The sequence below is a fragment of the Indicator indicator genome, chromosome 28, assembly GCF_027791375.1.
Source record: "Indicator indicator isolate 239-I01 chromosome 28, UM_Iind_1.1, whole genome shotgun sequence".
Taxonomy (NCBI): domain Eukaryota; kingdom Metazoa; phylum Chordata; class Aves; order Piciformes; family Indicatoridae; genus Indicator; species Indicator indicator.
The window spans coordinates 6,740,577-6,763,505 of record NC_072037.1 but is presented as its reverse complement, the minus strand read 5'-3'; the positions used below and the strand labels follow the sequence as shown (position 1 = coordinate 6,763,505).

Genomic DNA, 22,929 nt, shown 5'->3' with positions numbered 1-22,929 from the left:
TTCTTCCTCATCAGCTAATTACTCTTTGTTGTGAAGTAGTCAGTGTCTGACTAACAAAGCTACCATACAGCAGACTATTTCATAACTTACTTGCATTTGCAGAACTGCAGACCCTTAGCAAAGCACTGTTCACTAAAGTATATGTCAAGTATATGGTAGTGTGGGGTGCTTTAACCACTTACTTTTGGGTTTGTTTGCCCTACTGTTTCACAGGGTTGTTTATAAAACAACAAAAAAGGGAAGAAAAACAAACACATAATTGAGAATGACGCAAGTTTTCAGTCTCTATCTGCACTGTATTTTTACAATCAGTTTTGCAATCTTGTGCTTGGAAATTGTTGTAAACTCCCAAAAGGGAGTTGTGATTCTGAGTTGTTATGAATAAATGGTGCTGCTCCTTCTGCAGGCTGCATGTTGTTATGTATTTTCTATTAGGCGTTTAAACCCAACTTTCATTGAATTGTCCCAGTCACGGCATCTGTTTTCATCAGATATTCTTACAGGAAAGTGTTCCCTCTCTCACTGAGCTCATGGAAAGCAGATAACCATAACTTGCCCAGGTCAAAGAAATGTGTGGCAGAACAGAAACTTTGAACTCAGGTTTTCTGACTTTCCAGGCAAATGCCTTAAAAACAGAATTCCATTTTCTTCTGCTTGTGCAGTTTCAAGTAATGCCATCTCAGCTTTTCTCTTTTTTGGACATGTGATTTACTGATCTGAAAGTATTTTGTCTTTCATAGCATGTTATGTCAGTCTTTCTTAATGAGGGACAAGTCACACATCATAGCTATTCATTCTGTGCTTAAGGCAAGGTTCATCAGAATTGGGTGATTTCAGAAAGCTTGGGATTGTTTTTCTTAAGAGCATGTTGTTAGTACCCATCAGCTTCCAAAGTTCTGATTTATTATCTGCCTTAGTGCTGTTTTCTCTTTCTCAGAAAACTTCAGTGTTGAATAAAGAAATAATCAGAGAAGCTTGACTGTGAATCAAGGCAGAAATACACAGACTTAGGTTTGCATCCTGTTGAACATTGCAGTTTTCCATAAAAATTTAGCTTTGGAAGTTGTTGTCTGGTGGATGGAGCATGCAAAATGCATGATCTGGGTGGCATCAACTACTACATTTCAAAGTCACTTTTTTATTGTATTCCAGTTCCTCTGTCTTTATAAACCGTCAGTAGTATTACTGCTTTGTTTGAGCTTTGGAATTAAAATTTCAGATCTGGGTATGAGAGTTCTTTTTTAATTCTTGCCAATTTAAAAGTAATCAGTCCCTTTCACACAGTGTGATTTCCATTGATAAATTTAGGTCTGGATTATTTGGCCATGCTTTTCCTTAGTCTGTGTTATTATTTCCATGATACCATAGACTAATGAATAGTGTGTTGTCTGCATACAATATCCAGCTGCAAAATTAGTTCTAGTAACAATGGGGAAAAGTCAGTATCACTGGAAAATGTTTTGCCTGTGGAAGCAGCTGCCCATGAGCTCACCCTCTGGAAAATATCCTGATGGCTTCACATCTTAGAGAGTTTTTTTCATTGCACAGTAGCACAAATGTAAGCCAAGGTTTGAAAAGCTAGTGCTGTGTGTTTTCTTTGGCATGTGGCAACCCTGAGCCTTTCCTTTGAGACGCAGAAATTAAAGTCTTTTGCTGAAGGGAGTAATTTTGTGATTCCTCTGAGCAAAGTAAACTGATTCTCATCTATTTCTATTGTCACCTCATATATATAGAAGTGTTCAAAGTGCCACTGCCCAGGTGAAGGCTGGTAACACGAGTTCTTTTTACCTTAAAAGGAGGGAGGGAGACGAACACCATTGAAAAGGTGCAGCTTGATGCATATTTACAAATATTTTCAAACATATGGACTATGTTCTGTTACGTTCGGTTTAAGTTGCATCCACTTCACTGTTATTTATCACTACTGCCAATGACTTTGTTTCTGTAATTTGGTATAAATTGCTTGTCAACCTGTGCTCAAAGTTAGGTGATTATAAATTGAAGCACTTAATTCCTGCAGATTCCTGCAGATTAATTCCTGCAGTTGTGGGATTTTTTTTTTTTTAATAAGAAAAGTAAAACTTATGTTAAGAATGGATGAAGCTGCGCTTTCTTTCTTGTATTGTCTAGTCTGGGTATGTCTGGCTGTCCCATGGCTCCGTGAAGAGGCAAAAGAGCAGCAAGTCTCCTCTATACGGTGATTGCCCTCACTTATTTCAGGAGGTCTTAGTCACAGAGTGTCCATGTAGCCAAGGGCACACTGGAGATGATGAAGTGTATTGTTACAACTCTGCCTCAGCAGATTAATTCTTCCACATCCCTGCTGTGCAGTAGGACTTTGTTCCTTCCTGTGATCAATCTACACCCAAGGCCTGATCAGCAGAGAACATAGGTAGAAGTCCTAAAATAAATTCACCCACATGCTCAGAGTCTCTCTATTCCTTCTCTGCGTTCATACCATTGAAATACTAAAACTGCTTACAGTGTCCTCACAAAAGGCAAGAGTGTTACTCTTCCTCATCTTCATTTAAAAGCTTTCAATTAGTTTCTGAAGTAAATAAATGAGCCTTGCATTGCACTTCCATATTAGCTTTCATGAGTTTTGTTAAGACTGTGTTGCAGAATTATCTTTTGGTTTTCCAGAGTTAAAGCTTCCTAGACAATCTCAGTGATGATTCAGTTTTCTCAGTCTTGGTTATTGTGTATTTTATGTTCTCCCCAGTTAGTAGGTTTCCCTTCATTTTGTGATTGCTTCATTTTGTGATTCCCTTCATTTTGTGATTGTGTAGCACTCCTAGGGCTGTAAAAGAAGCCCACTACAAATCATAAGGTATATGTGAAACTAAATGCATGTGTTGATAAAAAACAGTTGAGTACAATGCAAGAAATGCCATACTGTATTATGAATTCATTCCAGCCTTAAGCCTACCTTTTTCTTTTATATATAATTTGTAATGATAAAAGTATCGTACAGCAGAAACTATCTCAGCAGAACACTCGCCTGCCAGACACTGGTTATGGGTATAATTTTTGATGAAGATAGCTGACATCTTGCAACACACAACTTCTGTGTATAATATGCTTCTTTACCAACCAAAAATGACATTTTTTCTGGTCAGCCAGTGCTTTGGAAAAGTGCAATACAAATAAGAACCATCAGCGTTTTTGGCAACTGCAAATAATCACCATCTTTCTGTAGTTACTGAGCAAATAACTATGCCAGTTTTTCAATGAAGAAATTCATAAATAAAACCCTTTTCTTCATGCTTTTTAAAAACCATCACATAATCAAAACCAAAATATCATCTCCTCCTGTCTTCCAGCAATTGCAGCCTGGAGCCTCAGCCAAATCATGCTGCGATATCTGGATGCAGTCGAGAGAGGCAGATGAGAAGGCACAAGAAGGCTCAACAGTGCAGGGCTGAGCACTGCTCACTGTGGTCAGAGGCTGTTGTGTTTGCGGCCAGCTCCACGCAGACTGTCCCTACCCAAATCCCCAGTTCTGTGGCAGCTGTCACTCTTTGGTTTTTAGTGTCCTTGCTGTGGTCCTGCAGATTGCTCATAGTAGACTCTAGCCTGTGGAAGTGCCATGAGTGAAATCTTTTCTGGCCTTTTTTAAGAAGCCAAGTGCTAGTTATGAAATTTTTCAACATGCACATCCCAAGCCCTCCTTTGCTTAGTGCTCCTGGAACACAGTGGGTGTGAATAGTTACTAGCTGTTACATTTGTTAAAAATTCTGCAAGAATTTCTGTTTCAACCACTGAATCAATCTGATTGATTTGTTTCAGGAATTTATCTCCTGGATTTAATCTACATTGATTCTGCGTACCCCTCTTCAGGCAGCATTATGGAGAATGAACAAAGATCCAATCAAATGAACAATATTCTCCGAATAATAGCTGATCTGCAAGTCTCCTGTAACTATGGTTGGTAGCTTTTGTTATATCTCTTAAGTCTTAACTGGAATTGTTTTAGTACAAGAGGGTGAAAGAGGGTTTAGGCCCTGTGTAAATGGAACACGAGTCAAATACTAGTTCATGATGTAGCCTCCACTTCTGTGCAGTTTGAATCTTATCAGTAAATTAGGCAAATAAGCGTCTGGTTTAAACTGTAAGAGGTGTAAAAGAGGTTATGCAGAAGTTACTACTACAAGTGAACTACAAATGCCTTTCTTTCAAGTACAGCTGTTACATTTGAGTTATACTGGCCAGAGGCAGTCAGAATTCTCTTAATATGTTTCCTTTCCTTTGCAGTAGACAATGATGTCTTTGAAGTATAGAATGTATTAACTTCATTACCATTTTGTTGTTAGTATCTTGATGATATGTTTACAAAATGAAACACAAATATTTCAGTCTATGCAACAGTTGGCAAATTGTATGTTCAGCTTTCCCACGTACCATACTTGTTGATGAAGTGAGGCATGTAAGTGGGCTGCTTCCTTTTGTTAAGGTTTTATTCTAAAATTCATTCTGCAATTCTAGCCTGTTAGTGGAGTCTTCTGTCCAAAAATGTGCCGATTCTGGGGTCTGGATGAATACTCATCGCGCTGTTGGTGGCTTAGCATGACATTTCATTGTTTTAATATGAAACAAGATGGAAAACCTTCAGAATAAATTCAGAACATTTAAATGACAGTTTTGGAGAGCTTTGAATACAAAAAAAATGAAATGTTATATTGTGAGAAAACTAGGGGAGAAATTATTTGTGTATGCATAAGTATCCATCCCTTGTCCTTTGTTGCTAACCTTGGTATTATAAAGTATTTAAAGTTAGGGACTGGACATAATAACGTGTGATTATGAACAGCAAGATTGCACAGCTATCATGTTCTTATTGAGAGTTTCATTTTGTCTTTGAATATTTTGAGTGACAAAGAAACCTCATTATTTCACTGGCCCTTTCTACAGTTTTGGCAGCGCTGTTTTGCTTTAATTTTGAGTGCTTTCATAGAAACCCAGAATGATGACTTTGCAGAAACAGTATTCTGGAATAATGAATGTCTTTAAAACAGTTGTCTTTACAAAAGCATAAAAGTTAAGTTAGATTCTAGAAGGCATGTTCCTGTCCATGTACCATGTGTCAAAGGATTTTTCTGTCATTCTGAAATTAGCATCTGTCTGGGTATTCACTTCATGTTCTTATGAGAATCACTAATAGCCATGGCTGCAAGCTTTAATTTCCCCCAGAACAGTGAGCATAAAATTTGAGCAGGGTTTTCAGCAAATAACTCTTTCCCACATGTGAGATGGCATATAATAAATTCCACTAGCTTTTGTGGTGATGAAATGCATCTGTGTGTTCTTTAACAGCTGAGCATCACTTTTGCTCAATCAAATCTTCAAAATCTTGGCATGAAAGTGATGTTTCTGCCCAATTTATTCTTTAGGAAGTTTCAAATTCTGTTTGCTTCAAGACAACCATAGGAAGCAGAAAAAGACCTGAAGGAATAATTAATTTTGGATTATGTGAATGTTGATCTTATGTTCTGTTTGAACTCTCTACAGATCATCTTACAACGCTCCCTCATGTGCAAAAGTATTTGAAGTCTGTCCGGTACATTGAAGAACTTCAGAAATTTGTAGAAGATGACAATTATAAGTAAGTACTATTCTTTTCTTCAGGTTTGGGGAAGCCATCACTTAGCTGTTATTTGATCAATTGTTGAACATAAAGCTGAGAATGTTTTGGGGTTTGTCTGGTATTCTTAATATTTTAGTAATGGAGTTAATAATACCAGGAGGCCTGAGTGTAAAAGCCAGAATTAATCTTCCTTTATGACTATAACCAGATTTCCAATATGAAATAACTTTGTAAAAGATAAAAATACATGAAAATCTAGTCTTTACTCTTTTATATGGTGCTTGTATTCTGGAAATTTTGTTCAGGAGCCCTGAAGAAAACCACCTTCAAGATGTCCAGGATTGAATCTATGCTATTGTACATAACACATTAAAAACATCTTCCCATTTCAAATGGCTGTTTTTAATACTTTCAATACTTAAATTATAAACCTGACTATTTGGGGGTTTTAAGCATGTCAGAGAAATGCTTACAAAAAAAGATGGAGAAGAGCTAACCCACACAGTGGTGTGAAATAGACACCATGGAGCACATTGGTGAATGTGTGAATGAGCTCCAATTAAAGGAGGTTATAATCCTTGGCCATGATTTGGAAAGAGCTAGCACATTAAATCGTAAGTCTAGCAGCCAAGGTTTTAAATAACTCGACCAAGGTAGGTGCAATGGTATCTAACCAGCTATTGACAAATATACTACCTCTATTTAGGTGAACAGAATTAAAAGTATTCAAGGCAAACAGATATGATGTTGGTATGGAAGATTTTAGAATATGTTTGGGAGAGCAAAGCTGCTAATGAACTTCATTAAAACCGATCTTGTAACCAGCTTTATTAAACACTTCAATTAAGCACTTGGTCTCAGAATTTGTGCACTTAGACCATATGCTAATGAACCAGTTTTGGAAATGTTTGTTGAAGCAGCAGATGATTTGGATGTCACAAATGTCAGATGGTCTCATGACTGAAATGGTAGTGACACAAAAATCTAAATGTTACGTGTTTGTTCTAACAATAATTTATGGTGTTAATTGGTAGTTGTCTGTCAGAAATGAGATACAGCCCTGAACAGACAAACTCATCCCTACCCTCTGTCAAAAATTCTATTAAAATTTTTAGTAATGCTTCAAAAGGACCTGGTGAGACCTTATGTGGAGTACTGTACACAGCTCATCCATGCTTAGAGTGGGTTTAGAAAAATACTGCTGCAATCAGGTGAATGAAGTCTGTCTTGTAACACCAGGCTTAACTAGGTTTGGCTTTAGCCTAGAAAAGGAGAAGTTTAGGTAATAGAATCATTATGTAGAAACACAACTGGCAGAAACTGGGGAGGGTAGAGAGCAATTTAAATTGTAATGGTAGGACAAGGATAAACAAACGCAAAGATGTAGAACCTGAATGTTGGGAATCTGGTTCCTAACTATCAGAGTAATGGAATTCTGAAACGGCCTCTTAATTGGAGTAGTGAGACAAATAATTAGATCATTGTAAGTTGAAACTTGATCAGTTAATGAAGTGAAGGCTAACAGATAGTGTTTGTGAAAAGAGGAACAGACTTAGTGAATCAGAAGCCTGCGTGTCACCAGTGTAGGGACATGTACATACAGGCACGAGAAAGACCTACCCTAACCAGTCTACATTTCTCTGCGGTTACAGCTGATGTTACTGGCATACATATGCAAAGTCCTACTGGGGCAGTTCAGGAAAAAAAGTTCAGAGCACAACAGAGACAAAACCCCACTTGTTTGAGCATAGCATGAGTCAAGCAATTTGTCTTTTTGATTTTGAGCATAACTGCAGTTGATGATAATTCATTACCTTTAGCTCCAGTTCAGGCCACCGTGCGTACAGCACTATTCCTCAGCCACGTCTGTCAGTGTGGGTTCTTGTGATAAATGTGTGTGGAACTTTGCTTTTCCTGAGAGAGTAAGTCTAAAAGTACAACCATTCAGACAAGGTATTCTTTTTGGAACTTCTCTAAGTACTATCAAGACATACTTGAAATAGAAAACGTCCAGAATTTGTCCTCTTGTTTAAAGTAAACTTCAGGAAAAGAAGTTGAACTAGCATTGGAAAGTTCACTGCGAAAGTGGCTGTGGCTTGATAGGTTTATGTTTTTGTGCCTGGTTGATCACAGATACTAAGGATAGTCATATTTCTGTAGGAAAGTTACTTAGATAAAAAGAATGTGTGTGGTGTTTTCGTAGCAAAATTTATCTGCTTCATGGAATTAGAATTCCTGCCAGAGTACTGCTGATGGAATACGTATGTGCTTCCTTTTCTCTGTCTCAGGACAGTGCATAGGTTTTACAAACAGGCATTGTGCAGCAGATGCACAGTGAACATCAACACGCATGCAGCCTTTTTAAAAGGTCAGGCAGTCCAAGACGTGTGTTAAGGACAGTCTGAGATCTAAATCATAGGAAGGGCCCAGAGCTGTCAGAGCGAGTCCAGAGGAGGGCCACAAAGATGATCCAAGAGCTGCAACACCTCTGCTCTGAAGAAGCTGGGGTTGTTCAGCCTAGAGAAGAGAAGATTCCAGGGGGACCTTATAGCTGCCTTCCAATACCTGAAGGGATCCTACTCCTACAGGAAAGCTGGAGAGGGACTTTTCACGAGGGTGTCTAGTGATAGGACAAGAGGGAGTGGTTTTAAGTTGATGGAGAGTAGGGTTAGACTGAACCTTAGGAAGATGTTCTTCAATACAAGGGTGTTGAGGCTCTGGAATGGTTGCTCAGGGAGGTTGTGGATGCCTCCTCCTTGGGGGGTGTTCAAGGCCAGATTGGATGAGGCCTTGAGCAGCTGAATCTGATTGAGAGGCATCCTTGCTGATGTCAGGGAGGTTGGAGTAGATGATCTCTAAGGTCCTTTCCAACCTAAGCCATTCTGTGATAAATCTTCATGTTTAAGTTTAGCAAATGGTCATTGTGACTCACTTTCCACACCCATACTTTAACATCACAGAGAGAAAAAATAAACCTGCATAGTAACTGGTAATGGCAAAGACTTGTAGTTCATATAGGCTCTATAGCCCCTGGATTGGATTCAAGAAACTGGTCATGTTGTTTAATTTGATTTTTAGATGGAGTTTCCTGATGATACAGCAGTGTTAACATTTTATTTGCAGTAGCTTTCATGAACTGTAATTTCTTAGGAAAAATAGATTAAACAAGTGGTTTCTGTAAGTATGACACTATAACATAATATTTGGAAAAAGCATAAGTAATTCCAGTTTAAATTTTAAAGCAGCCTTGCTGGAAGGTATGTGATGTATTTTAAAGATCATATAGTACTTGTGATTAAGTTATTTGTGAGAATATTTCAGTCAAAATCAGCAGTTTTCTTTCTAGGATTCACTATGGCAAGGCAAAACTCCAGTCACAAGGTATTAAAAACATGGAAAGATATCAAAAACATGGAAAGATATAAGCATAGTAAAGTTGCTACAGATTATATACATTGGAGAATTTCGGCCTCTTTCTGCCATGTTTGTTGCGTCAGAATAAAGCTTTAAATTAAAGTTTGTACTGATCAAAACCCATCACATCTGTCCTTCAAGAGAACTCCTAATCCTCTTCTGTCTTTGTATGATAGGAAGTTTTTGAATTTTGTCTTGGATATTTGATTTCACATTTTCCTCTCAGTTTTCCCTAATGGATCTTCAGTTTCATAGCATTTTCTGGTCCCATGCCAGAAGAAACTGTAAGCCTTAAAAAGGAAAAGAGTGCTAAGTTTTTATAGTGGGAAAGAATCTCCTCTCTCTTTCTCTTTTCCAGTGACTGCTCTTTTTGAGCCAGGAACAGCATTAGTGTACTCCAAAGAGATGTATGCTTGACCTTTGGCAGGGAGAACAGAACTATCTCAGTACCAGGCTGTCAGGGAAAGAAGCTTTTAGATAGTTGCCCTAAAATGTATTGGCTGGACCCCAACACACATTTCTCCAAATGAGAACCTCAGTTACATTGAAAAGGAAAATTTGGCAGCCACTTTATATAAACAAAGCTTTTCTCTGCAATTTTTGTGCCAGTCCAATTGCTTGCTTTAGGTTCGTGCTTGTCAGCAAGTAGAAACACTCCAGCAAACCCCTGACAGTGATGTCATATCCTAAAAATAATAGGTCTTTTTTGCTCAGCCCATATGCTGTTCTCTGCAGAGGCTGACAGATTGTAACATTCACTAGTGAGAAAAGTCAGTGGGCAGAAATAGGACCTGAAGCATCAGTATTCCTTCCAGTTATACCCAAAAAGTATCAGTAAATATTGTTATCTCAGGGCATCACTGGCAGACAGTGGGCTTCAGAGACTGTGAAGCAGCTGTTGCAGAATCTTCTTCCTCCTCCAGGAGTGATCTGAGGAGAGTGCTCATCCCCAGGTATGCAGTTTTCCCTGAGCTAGACAGCACTAACCAAGTGTTCTGGCACCGTGCCACATCCTTTCCTAACCTGCCATGCTACACAGTGGTTCCAGAGCAAATTTTTTGGCTGACGTTTTTGTATCATTAGGTCAGGTCTGGTATTCTCCACTGGTTTTGGTCTACATTGGCCTTGGTATTCTCCAGTTGTACTTTTAGTAAAGCCAGTCTGAAGGCTTAGTATCTGTATTATCATATTATCTGGATGGGACAATCAGGATTGGAATCCTATTCTGTATCTGCTATCTATCAGTTCAGTACTTCAGAGCATATTGGGCAAGGCACTGATATTCCAATATACCAGTAAGGTGATTTACAGAAAAATCTATTCCTGTTTAGATTCAGATAAACATGATGCTGTGGGAAAGCATCCAAGAGAAATTAATAGGCAATTAAAACATTGTACCTACTCCTGACTGTGGTGGCACTATAAAAGGTCCAGCTGCAACATACTGATTTTAGTCTTATGGTAACAGGAATTGTATGGCAGGTGCTTAAAATATTAGTACTCATAACAGTGAAGCTTGGCCAGAGTCCATCTTAAATAGACCTCCCAGGCAGCTGTATTCCCTCTTTACTGCGAATTGTTGTCAAAGGCATGAAGCAGGCTTCACTGTTAGTCTGAGGTCTGCACAGACCTATTGATAGTATCACACAAAGCCTCTGAGGGGCCAAAGATTCTGGCTCTGAGTGCTATTTGGGAGGCATTGCTCATGCTGCTGGCACATGTAGCACAGAGAAAGCAGATGAGCATGCGTGTGCATGCATGTAACCTGTGCTGCTCAATGGAAAACACAGTGTCAGAGGAACTGCAAAGATTAATTTGGGTGGTGACAAACAAGCCAAGACTGGTTGAAACTGTACTCGTTGTCAGTATCTCTTCTTTTAAATAAAAACAGTTTTGATTTGTTTGCAGCCTTCTGCAGGGGAGAGGAGAGGAGAGAAGATGGTACAGGAATGACATCTCATTGTCAGAATATATTCTCTTTTCTCACAGTTTATTTGAAATATTTTTTTAAACATGTCAGCATGAGTATTTTATATTTACTAAAACTCAGGCTCTTTAGTACATCCTGTATTTTCTGAAGTTGCATAGCTAAATTGCATTTTTTGATATTTTGAAAACATTGCCAAATTCTAGTGTTGCTGAAGTCAATGACCAGACTGTCAGAGATTTAGCAAAGGCTAAGACTTCAGAATGTACTTTAATATAACCAAAGAGATAAACAACATTCTCTAACTTGCCATTTTCTGGAGATGACCAGAATGATGTAAACTCACCTTATAGCACTGAAGACTCACTTGTTGCTCTGTCAGTGAACTTTGAAGTGCAACACATGCAACACACATCACAGGTGCTTCCTGCATTGTAGATTGATACCATGCCTCTTTCTAAAATTTTAGAAGCATAAACATGTTAGGTCTTAATTTCTGCTGTTATCTTCCCCTTTTCTTCTTTACAAGAGTAGTTTTAAACAGAAAGACAAAAGTAGTATTGTACATGTAGTTGCATGCAAGTTGATCTTACTTGCTTTCATCAGATGTTTTGGTTACTAAAGAGGGTTTGAGAATGCTCCTGCTTAAATCTGACTGTAGATCATGGCACTTCCCCTTATGTACATACTAGTAAGCAGTATTCCACCTGGACTGTTTTCAAACACGTGAGAGTTCTGCTGGGTCTTGGAGCTTGGTACATAGTGAGCTAATTAAGCTGATAAAAGCTGTGAAGTTGGATAAGTTATTTCATAGAAATCACTAACGCTGGAAAAGACTTTTAAGATCATTGAGTCCAATCATAACCCAAGTACCATGACCACTAAACTATATCCTGAAGCACCACTTCTACAGCTTCTTAGACACTCCAGGGATGGCTGTTTCAACACACAGAATCACAGAATGTTTGGGGCTGGAAGGGACCTTGAAAGATCATCTAGTCCAACCCACACCTCCCTGGGCAGCCTGTTCCAACGCCTCACCCCCTCTCAACAGTAAAGAAGTTAGAAAGAGCCTGGTGAGGCACTGAAACAGCCTGCCCAGGGAGGTGGCCTCCTCAGGCACACAAGGTAGTCCTGCCACACTTGCTCTGAAAAACATTTGTAAATAGTTACCTGAAATGACAGACTGCTTAATGAGCACACTTAGGAATAAGAGGCCACTCTGTAATCCTTACATATACATAAACTCCTTCTGGTCTAACGAAGCAGGAAATTTCCAGGAGTGCATTACGAATCACACCACTGTAAAAGCAAGAAGCTGTTTGCTCATGTGGGCTGAACTGCACTTCTCTTTTTGCAATGGGTTGTTAGACAAATGTTTCCACAGTGACCAAATAAATTGTGGCTGTAGCCACAGGGGACTAATAAAAATGAGTAATTTATTTGATAACAGGATAAGGAAAGAGCATCAGAGATGAGTTCCTGGAAGCTGGCAGAAACTAAAGCATGAAGTTATCCCATGTGGGAAAGGATAGATAACAGCTCCCTTGTACAGACAGAAATGGAAGGAAAAAATCAGCAGTTGTGGAACAGTGATGGGTTAGCAGGAGAAGGGTTGTCTGCTTCTGTTTGGAGAGCAGCTGATATGTGAAACAAGTTGAAATGAGTGTTCTGTTTTGCATAAGGACCTTAGTTCATCAAGTGTGAGCTAACCCAGTATTCATGAGCTTAACACTCAAATTTCTCAATATGTGTAAATAGCACAGTTCTGCAAGAGATCCTTAAAACCAACAAGATTTTTTTTGAAACATCTTTCTCACAAAAATCAAGCTCACAGCATGGGAACAATAAATCTCTAACATAGTGAGGAAGAGATCAGCCTTAAAAATGAACAAAGGAGGAACTACGGTGCAAGGGATGCAAGGGCAACATTTCTACAGGCATGGAAGATAAATTCACACAGTAGGGCCCTGTTTACAGGGAAAGACTTTATAAAGGTTGTTGCCATTTTTTCATACTGAGAGCAATTCCCATACAATAAGCATTTGAATTGGTGTGTATACACATACGCACAGAGAGAACTGAGTTCTGTTCTTAAAACTTCCTCATTGTTGGCTTCTAGGAGAGGCATGTTGCCACTTCCTGGTCATGGAAATCATGTTGACAGAAAGAAAAGACAGTCTGGAGAGGAATGAGTCATTACCTACTTGAATTACATTACTTTGGATAGCTGAAAGGATCTAGTACTGTTGGAAGAATAGCAATTACAAAACATGAAAAAGGGACGTGGGTTTGTTGACTAACTTGAAGCTAAAACATAGTTGTCAGTGTTTGAATACTGTGGAGAATGGACTGGGAGTTATTCCCTGTAAATTTCTGTGCAAAGGAAAGACAAGGTAGGAAGGAAAGTGATAGCTGAGCCTTGTTGAAGTGCTGCCCTAAGTTTCTCTCCCCACCCCTTTGCTTGCTTTCATCCCAAGTTTATATGACTTGCACTGGTGTTTGTGTACAGCAGTGCTGCAGCCTCTAGCCTGAAACCTTCCCAAGTGTGTTGTATGCTGTGCAATGCCAGCAGTTACTTCCTTTGGGTTTATGCCTGTTCCATTAACATTTACTTAACAATGTAGCTTTCCATACTTTTTTTGTTGAACTGGTACGGAACAAAGGACCCATGAATGTCAAGTTAAGAGGGCATAAACTTGAGAGGTGGAAGAAGTCAAGTGCACTGGAAGATCAAGATATGATGGAGTGCCAAGATAAGGCACCAGTGAGTGCATAAAACACATGGAGTGAGGCAGTGGTGCATATAATATTACAACTTTCTTCCAATTATCTTCTTTGACTATAAAGTATTGGTCACTTTAGCCACTTATGCTCCTGTTCTGTGAATCCTAGTGACTAATATTTCTCAGTTTCTGAGTGCACATGTCCACATGGTAACAATATGAATTCACTTTTCATGCACAGAAGAAACAAGATCTTTGCTGTTGTGTTTATATCTAAATTTACTAACTTCTGGAAGTTGGTTTGTTTTTTTTTTCAGGTAAAAGACTATAGGAACCTAAGATTTTAAACTGATAGGGAGTATGCAATACCAATATTCACTTCTGTTTTCATAGACTTCACAATTTCTTTCTTAGCTCTAACAGGTAGTCATTGCTTTAAAAAAAAAAAAAGTACTGTTTTGTTACATAACAAAATAAATAACTACACTTCCAATAAAGCAAAACTTCTGCTTACCACTGCCCAAATAATGGCTTTCTTCGGTTTCTTTCAACTTCTATCGAGAATTGTTTTGTTGTTGTTAATTTCTCTAAAAACTTTTTTTTCCCCAGGTTATCGTTAAGAATTGAGCCAGGTAACAGCTCTCCTCGACTGGTTTCCTCCAAAGAAGATCTTGCAGGTATAAAATTTAATTAGAAAATTTACATAAGGAAATAGTTTTAATTACAGCAGTTATCTAGAGAAGTATGTGGAAACCCCCATTTTATATCAGAGCTTTGGAGAATTAATCAGTTTCCAATATGGGCTTTTGTTGCAGCTGCAGAGATCTTCTAAAGACTGTCAGAGAATTGATCCTTTTCCGTGCATATGCCCAGTTTCAGAACATCCTTGATCCAGAGCACCACTCCTCTGAGGGTTGTAAAAGATCTGATTTTTACTGCACATGTCTACATACCCAGCTTGTACTTGGGTCAGCACTGTTCTTTTATGACACTCGCCCTTGGAGGTTCTTCCACTAACAAATTACAGCCCACACAACAAGACTGATTACATACATACCAGCTTTCATTTGACTAGGCAGAAAAAATCCATGGAGCCTAAATGAATGAACAGAATTAGAATTCAGAAGTAAGACTTAATTTGCAGAGATTGTAAAGGAGGGATGTGCTTTTATTTGCCTTTGGGGAGAACAGGATTACCTTGAGGGAAGAGGGGATAATTTTTAAGATGTTTTATTTGTGGGTTTCACATAGGTAGCATAAAACCTATTGGACTTTTCCTCTGCTGAGATTAAAAACTCAGCTATAGTACAATACTTCTAAAATTACTCCCTGGAATTGACCAGTGCAAGCTGCCAAGTTGTCAGTATTGATACCAAGTCTAACTAACCTTGTTACCGTATCAGAGTCTCCTAAGGGACCAGTATTCCCAGTAGTGTTGCTGTGAACTTCCTCTCTGAGTCACAGTGCCCCTACATGCTCTGTAGTCTTGCTGTATTCAAAGTGAGAATTAATATGACGATAGAAACCCAGTCTTGAATCGTTTTTATTGCTCCATTCTTCTGGTAGCGTTTCCTTCAAAAGCTTGACAGGCTCATGGACTGCTGCATTTCTTGCTCAGCTCAGCTGGAGAGTTCTCACTTACTGCCAGGGCAATGCCTGCCACCAACAGTTTGTAACACCCACATGAATTTTTCAGTGTCTTGCACCTGTGTGGCTGCAAAAATGCTACTAAGGGAATCCAGTGTACTTTATTTAAATAAAAACACATGAATTCCTGGAGAAGGTTAGCTAAGTAAGCTAGCATGAATTCAAACTGAATTTTAACTAAGCATGAAGGCAATAATTTATTGTTTATTTCACAACATTAATAAGTAGAAATATAGCCATGTTAGTCCTGAATAATTCCAATAGCCACATATCAGTAATGAAACTTGACCATGGAGAGTTAAAAATAACACATTCAAAGGTATTAAAGGCAACTTTATTGGGATTCAAATGATAGTTTGAGATTATTTCCATGTCAGCTATTGTTTGCCAGGAGTAAATCCACTGCAGTCAGCAAGCTATACTGGTAAGCGATGGTCCCAGAATATTTCAAGCTGTAGTTTGGTGTCCCAGTCAACAGTTTAAGGCATAGGAGTCTAAATATAATAATTTTAAGGTAGAATAAACTGTTTTGGCCCATAAGGACAGTCAGCAGTTCTCTGGATAGTCAAGAAATTTACTATGTTACTAATGGCAGTAAGGCTGGTAGAGTTTTGCAGGTGACATTCTGCCTTTGTATAGGTTTCCTTGTATTTCCAAATAAGGACAAAAGGCTGAATATCATGGGAATAATTCTGAAATCCTATGACAGACTTAAATGCAGTGTTGTCTTCATGTCCTAAAGTACAAGTACTTGTGTTAATGTTGGAAATGGATTTTCCTTCCAAGCATCGTGACTTTATCTTCTACCCAATTCAGGTTTCTCTCTTTCAGAAGAAGATTAACAGTTTACTTTAGCCAGAGACACTGTGGGTTTCTTTTTTTCCCCTTAAAGTATCTTTATGAGCATGAGGCTCAATAAAAGCAGTTAAATTCTTCAATATTTCTATTTGCAAAGAACTGGAGAAAACCATGTGTCCATTTTCCATTTTGGTTGCCAGCTGGTTTTCCAGTAAATTCAAAAGGAGGCAGACATCTGATTAAAGTGAATGTCTCACAACAAGCTATGTTTTGTATATTAGTGGCTAAGATGGTCTCATTTAATTACCAAATGCATATATAATTGTGAATAGTGCTTTCACAGGAAGATTTCATGCCTTCCATAACGCTGCAGAGCTTCTTGTCTCCTGCAAGTAGCATTTAAAAAGGAGCTTTAACCAGCTTAATTGTATGCTTTCAGGAACTGTGTGATTCACACAACTTCCTTGGCAGCAGCTTAAGTCTGTTCATTCTGCCCTGCTATGGTTTGAGAGGGAGAGAGAGAAAGTAGCTGGAGAGCTTATAGTATGCTAACTGTTCACAGTTTCCAGTTGAATTAGCTGTAAAAGCCATCTGTGTTCCTGCAGTGTTGGCTAGGATGTACCCAGCATTTATGGTACAGCTATTAGATTGTTTTGGAACTCAATACATTTTCCTAGAACAAAAGAAAAAATGTCTGTAATATATATGGTACATAAGGTAACCTTCTAGGCAGCTAAAGTTCCTTTGAATTGCACACCAAGCATAGCTCAGTCTAGAAAATTTGATGCTTGTTCTTCAACATCTGAATGTTCTGTAGAAAAGTTCAGAGCAAAGTGCAGACCAGAATAGAAAAATGGTTACAGGTACATACCGTGTTTATCCTGTCTTGACAACAATATAAAAAGAGAAAATAATGTTCAAATAATTACCATACCCAGAAAATTAGATCCAGTACTAAGTGATCAAAGAGTGATCTCCATGATTCTGTAATTTTAATGAACCCCTTTGTTTAAGTTAACTTTTACAAGTCCTTTTTAGCAAAAGTCAGGCCTCAGCTATGGGCAGCCCTTATTTTGGGGGTTTCATTATGCAGTAGTCAGGGGTGGACCCTCAGCCCTTCTTCCCCCCCCCCCCCCTTTTTTTTTTTTCCAAGTAGTTGTTGGTAGAATTCTCAAGAGGAGAATAAGTAGATCAAAGGTTTTGTGATCCCCACCCTACCAGGAATCTGGAGTAATTAATCTGAAACAGGTGTATTCCATGTTTTTGTTACTGGGGTAAATTTCAGCCCAGTTTGCTGTGCCCATTCCACTATGAGAGCTGCTAAAGAACTTTTAATAGTCATTTTAATTTCTTAGAAGCAGTAGATCTGTTGGATGTAAGTATGTGATACGTAGAAACTGAAAATGTAGACTGGGAAGGAAGGAGGACTGGGTTGTTTGCACATTTGTAACCTTCTGGTAGTAGCTGTACTACACTGTACAGCAGTCCCAGCTTTTCAGAATAAAAAACCCCCACGCAGTCGTTTTCCATGTAAACACCGAGTTTGACATTTACTTTTGTGCTTTGTTTTACTGGTTGCTTTGGTAACTAATAAATAGTTTGTGCTAAGTGCTTTAGCAGCCAATCACTCTGTGGATATGAGGATTGTCTAATCCTCCTGCAAGTGCTTGGTTATTGCTTCATGTGCACAGTGTCTGCTTTTCTTATGCTGCACTTAAGGTAGAAAGGGAAGTTTTCTTCACGGAAGTTTACAGCCACATCCAGAAAACTTTGCTCTTTTGTTTCAAACACTTCCAGTCTCTTCCTCTGTGATACTTTCCCTAGAATTTTTTACAACCCATTTGAGTACTTTTGAAAGCAATTATTACCAGACAAATGTGTGGGATTCACATGTTATTAGTAACCACTAAATCCAGCCAGAATTCATGTGCTGTGGGGTTTTTTTCCTTAGCAGAGCAAAGCTTCACAGAAATCGTAGAAGAATATTCTGTCAAAGCACATACAGAGTTATCAAAGAGAGTGATCATGCTAAGTTTTTAACTTCAACACTTTCTATTACTTTCTATGACTTCCTTGCCAAACAAGTCTTTTTAATGGCTACTGATGCTTATTTTAACTACCAAGATGATAGTCCCTCAGAATATTAAGAACATACAAAACAGCTAAAGGCTTTTCTGCTGGGGTTATTTTTTTATCTATCTATCTATCTAGCTATTCTATCTTATCTATCTATCAATCTATTGTCTTTCTTCAGAGCAGTCACCTGAAACAATTTCTGCAAGAAGTTATTTTGTTGATGGAATGGTTAATGTATTTTGTTGAACCCCAGCTGCAGAGTTTTCCTGCAGCTATGCTCTAACAATGTCTTCACTTCCAGCACGGATGTCATCCAGGCTCATGCACTACCCTGCAGATTCAGCTGCAAGAAACTCATTGTTTTTGCTGAAGCATAAGTCAGGGGTTTGCACATTTCCCCTGGTGCAGCATAAGTAACATAAATGCTGACAATTAGTGATTCTATAGAAGTAGCACTTGAAATTGAAAGTATCACTTCTATTTAGGAAGCGTTTGAAGGAAATTCACTCAAGTGTGCTTACTGTGCAGTCAGAAGTACATGAGAAATAATGGTTGGTTGTATTAGATCTTGATAGAGTGGCACAGGCAAGAGTGCCACAAGTTTCTAGTGCACTTGTCTGGCTTGCTATTGTCCTTGCTAACTGTATTAATTTTGTGATCTTGCCTGTACTGCATTTTCATCTTTCACTACATTGTTAATGTATTTCTACAGTGCTGCTCTTGGAGATACTGGGCAGGCTCCCCTAGGGTCCATTTGTACATTTTGACACTTCTTATATTAACATCAACAAACTTCCCTCTGTGTCCACGTCACTTCATTGATGAAGAGTAAGCCAGAACTGAATGGTCCAGGAAGACTGACCCAGCAGTGGAGGGAGACAGAGTGAATGGAGCTGTGCCTGTCTAAGCTCTACTTGCCCACTAAGGGACCTTGAGATAACAACAGCATGATTCACTCTTGTACTTAAATTTATGGGAAGAAAAAGTAGAAGTTAATATGCTTATGTGTTTGAAAGTTCTCATTTTCATAAGTGCTGTTATGACAGACTTTACAAAAGGTTGACCTACGTGTCAGTGTTTATTCCCTTACTGAAAACCATGCTTTTGGCATTCACCTTTAAATTAGGGGATTTCCTTAATGCAAATCTGAACATACATCAAAGACTCCATCAGAGGCTTCCAAATTACTTTTTATAAATATATCTGTACCTTTTGCTGTTAGAATGGAGGTGGAGATTATAATAGGGCAGTAATTACAGCAACAGGGATCATGTGGCAGAAATACAAAATCTGTTTTATGTTCCCTTTACTCCCAGAGCACGGTATTAGTTCAAAATCCTTTTGGGGAAAAAAAAAAAAAAAAGAGTGCTTTCATTCAATAACCAAAATCATCTTTCTGGCCTCTGCAGCAACAGCCCTTTGCATGCTGTTTCCAGAGAGAGCAGTCAGACTTCAATTTGTCAGACAGAAATACACCTTTTTTTTTTTTTTTTTTTTTTTTGAGGGGTTGAAATTTTGGGGAGTTGGGGAAGTGCACACAGAGGGGTAGCCAAAGACTCTGATTCTTGTTCTTGGTTTACTCTTGTCTGAGAAGCAGCCGTAACAAACAGGTCTTTTGCATTCTGTATGCGTTGATAGCCTTTGGTTGAATAATAAAGCAATACTCCCAAAAACTGAAGCAATGCTTTCACAATAGCCATCATTCTAGATTTAATTTTTTTTTTTGCATCATTCTTGGTTCTGTGCACAAAAAAAGTCTTAAGTTCTTTGCTGTGTGTTTTGTAAGTAGGTCTTTCTATTTGAAAGTTTTAATTATCACCCACTGACTTTGGTTACAATGGCAACAGAACAGTAAAAATTTACAGCAAAGATTTAACTAGAGAGTCTGTGGCTTGGAATGTCTTTATTGAGTTTTAGAAACAGAGCTGGTAAGTATTAGTTTTACTTCTTAGCTGCTCACCAAAGCATAGTCAATAGTTGAGACTGTTATACCTTCCTGAAAAATTGCTCCATTTTTCAGCATATAACATGCAACTGATTGTCAGTTTTCTGTTTGGATGCCTAGAGTTGGTTTATTGATAGATTTTTACTGGAGAAAAAAAAAAAATCTGAACTGTAACTCCTTCACCCTGCTGCTTCTTTGAAAAGCTCTGGAGACTGTAAACGTTCACATGTTCTACTGAAGGATTGCAAAAGTAACATTCATTTATAACATTTGAAGGATTATTCATGGAAAAATTATGCAAAGGAAAAAACAGTGAGATCCTTTGGGATATGTGTAAACTTTTCCAAATGTTCTTGCCACAGATCTCTGAGCAGCACTCGGCTCGCTCTGATGAAGTTGTCTCGCGTTCCCTAACGCAAACAAATTCTTAATAATGTTTTAATATTTTTATACATTAGTTTTGTGCATGTCAGCATAGTCTTGAAAATGATGCTGAGAAATAATGAAAACCAAACTAACCCTTGTTCATGCCAGCTGACTGGAAAATCCTGCTAAGAGTGCTTTGTCTCCATGAAAGGCAAAATAACAGAATAGCAATCATGGTAACAGTATGCACTAGGAGTGGAGCCAGGAGAGTAAAGAGGAGAGTTAGCAGTAGCAGATGACTTCACTTATTGGAAGAAAAAAAAAAAGGGGGCAAAATAACTCAGTCTCAAGTGAATTTAAATATTGGAATTTTATTATCAGCAATATCAGGCATGGCTTCCCCAGCTAATTGCTCAGCAGTCTGGTATGTCCATAAACATCCCTTGGTCCATGCACTTTTCATCGGTATCTCACCATTTACCCTCTTTGGCATCCTTCTTGGCACAGGCGGTCTCATCTCTTACCCCTTTACAGAAATGAGGTCATCTCCCCTGTGCCCCATAACATATGCTGACATCCTCTGCACCCCACAATTCTTGCTGAACTGAGTGTAGCCTGCAGCAGAGGTCCTGACATCTATTGAGAGCTCTGAACTTCACAGGTCTTCTTCATGGACGTTTGACAGCAGAACAGATGCAAAGACTTTGTAAAGATTTTTAAGCTCAGATTCTTTTTCTCTTAGCACAGGGTTCACAAAGCCAAACTCTATTTCCTTCTCTTGCCTTGAAGATAAAGACAGTGCAGAAAAGCATAGAAAATGGCCACTTCAGACAAAGTAATGCCAGCACAGCTGATCCTTCTGTCTTCACTTTATTCCACATAGCATTCTGGTTTATGTCATCAGAATCTTCACTAAAGAGACTTAACTAGGAATGAGAGTAAGTCCACTACCTCCTTTCACAGGACTGATGAAAGCAGTTGTGATTGCCATGTATAATAGCAAGGAAGCCAGGCTGGAACTGTTGGCTTATATTGCAAGGCTCCTATACCCATTTCCACAAATCCCATTGCCCTTGGCATCTCTCTCTTTAGCCAGGCAGTGTTTTAACCTGAACTGAAATCTCATTCTGTAGTCTTCGTTTTCAACCTGGGATATGCAGTCCTTTTAGATACATTACATCATTTGTTTCAGGGGTTTTGTAACAACCTTTTTCTTTCCTGAAGCTGTCCAGGTAATAAAATCTCTTGCTAAAGTATAGTTGTAATGATGAATCTGTAAATATTTTTGTGTTGTATTCATATTAGTGCAAATTTCACTCCATGCTTCCTAAATTGGAACCTAATTTCCAAGGGAAAATTAAAAAACAAACAAAAAGACACCAAAAAAACCCCCAAACAAACAAAAAAAAACCCACAAAAAAAACCAACAACCCAAAGGAGTGAAGAGTGAAAACTCTGAAAGAATGATTTTTGTTGGTAGACAACATCTCTTAATTTTTTGTAAGGATTCTGATGATAGTTGTATGTGGGTTTTCATATAGCACAGTTTCTGTCTCTGTCAGTCTGGTAAGGGGTGGTTTCAGGTTAGAGGCCAGAAACTGACTAAGCTAAGAATGCTTGAACCTCCACAAAGTGGTTCCTGTAAGTAGGGAGAAGTTTTTCACAGCTACCTGGGTTGTACTACGTCTGGAGATAGTTACAGGGCAGACTGCCACTTTCATGACCACTGTTCTTACTTCTGTTACAAGCACTAGTGCCACAACTGGATGGAATCTCAACTGTATATTGTGAAGCCAAGAATAGCCTTGCATTCCCTGAGGATGGTGATAGGCCATGGTGTTCTCCACTATATTGCAGAGTTTACTGCCAGCCTTTTGCAAAGAGCGTCAAGGAACTGCAACAAGAACAGCTTGTCCATGTTTTCCTTGAGGCCTCATAAAATCTGTAAAATGAGAGGAAGAATAATTGCAGTGAGACACTTTAGAGCTCATAGATGATTGAGAAGTAATCCATCTGTCTGGCCATTAGACACATGAAAAGCCCCTGCTTTCTCTTACATGCTCAAGCTGTGAGTCAGTATGAGCAGATTGTTTACAGTGTATTCACAACATGGAGTTGTGAACAAAATTCAAAACATGTGTGAGCATTCCTGCTCACACCCGAAGTACAAACTGACTTTATGGCTCTCTATATTACACTTTGGCACATCCAGCTGTTGTAAGGGTGCCAAGACTTTTTGTAGGAATTCATTGTTAAGAGTATGTGCAAAGCTGTTTTAAAAATTACTTCCAGACAGTTCAAGAGTATAGAGATGAATTTATAACAGAAATGGATGGTGTAAGCCTAATGCACAAGAAACAGTTCTTCAGAAATGGAGCCTTTTGATGATCTGGAACAATTCATCTTAACCAGCCCATGACATCTTTGGGTTTTGCATAAGTTCAGT

General features: G+C 38.6%; 1 protein-coding gene across 4 annotated transcripts in view; it reads left to right on the top strand.

The window, feature by feature from the left end:
• RALGPS1 (Ral GEF with PH domain and SH3 binding motif 1) overlaps positions 1 to 22,929 on the top strand; it is a 71,521-nt gene that overhangs the window by 39,670 nt on the left and 8,922 nt on the right. For all 4 annotated transcript variants that reach the window (XM_054393588.1, XM_054393587.1, XM_054393585.1 and 1 more), the window contains exons 8-10: positions 3,790 to 3,927; positions 5,509 to 5,602; positions 14,261 to 14,328. In XM_054393588.1, coding sequence (XP_054249563.1) covers positions 3,790 to 3,927; positions 5,509 to 5,602; positions 14,261 to 14,328 — 300 coding nt within the window. The remainder of the gene's footprint in view (positions 1 to 3,789; positions 3,928 to 5,508; positions 5,603 to 14,260; positions 14,329 to 22,929) is intronic.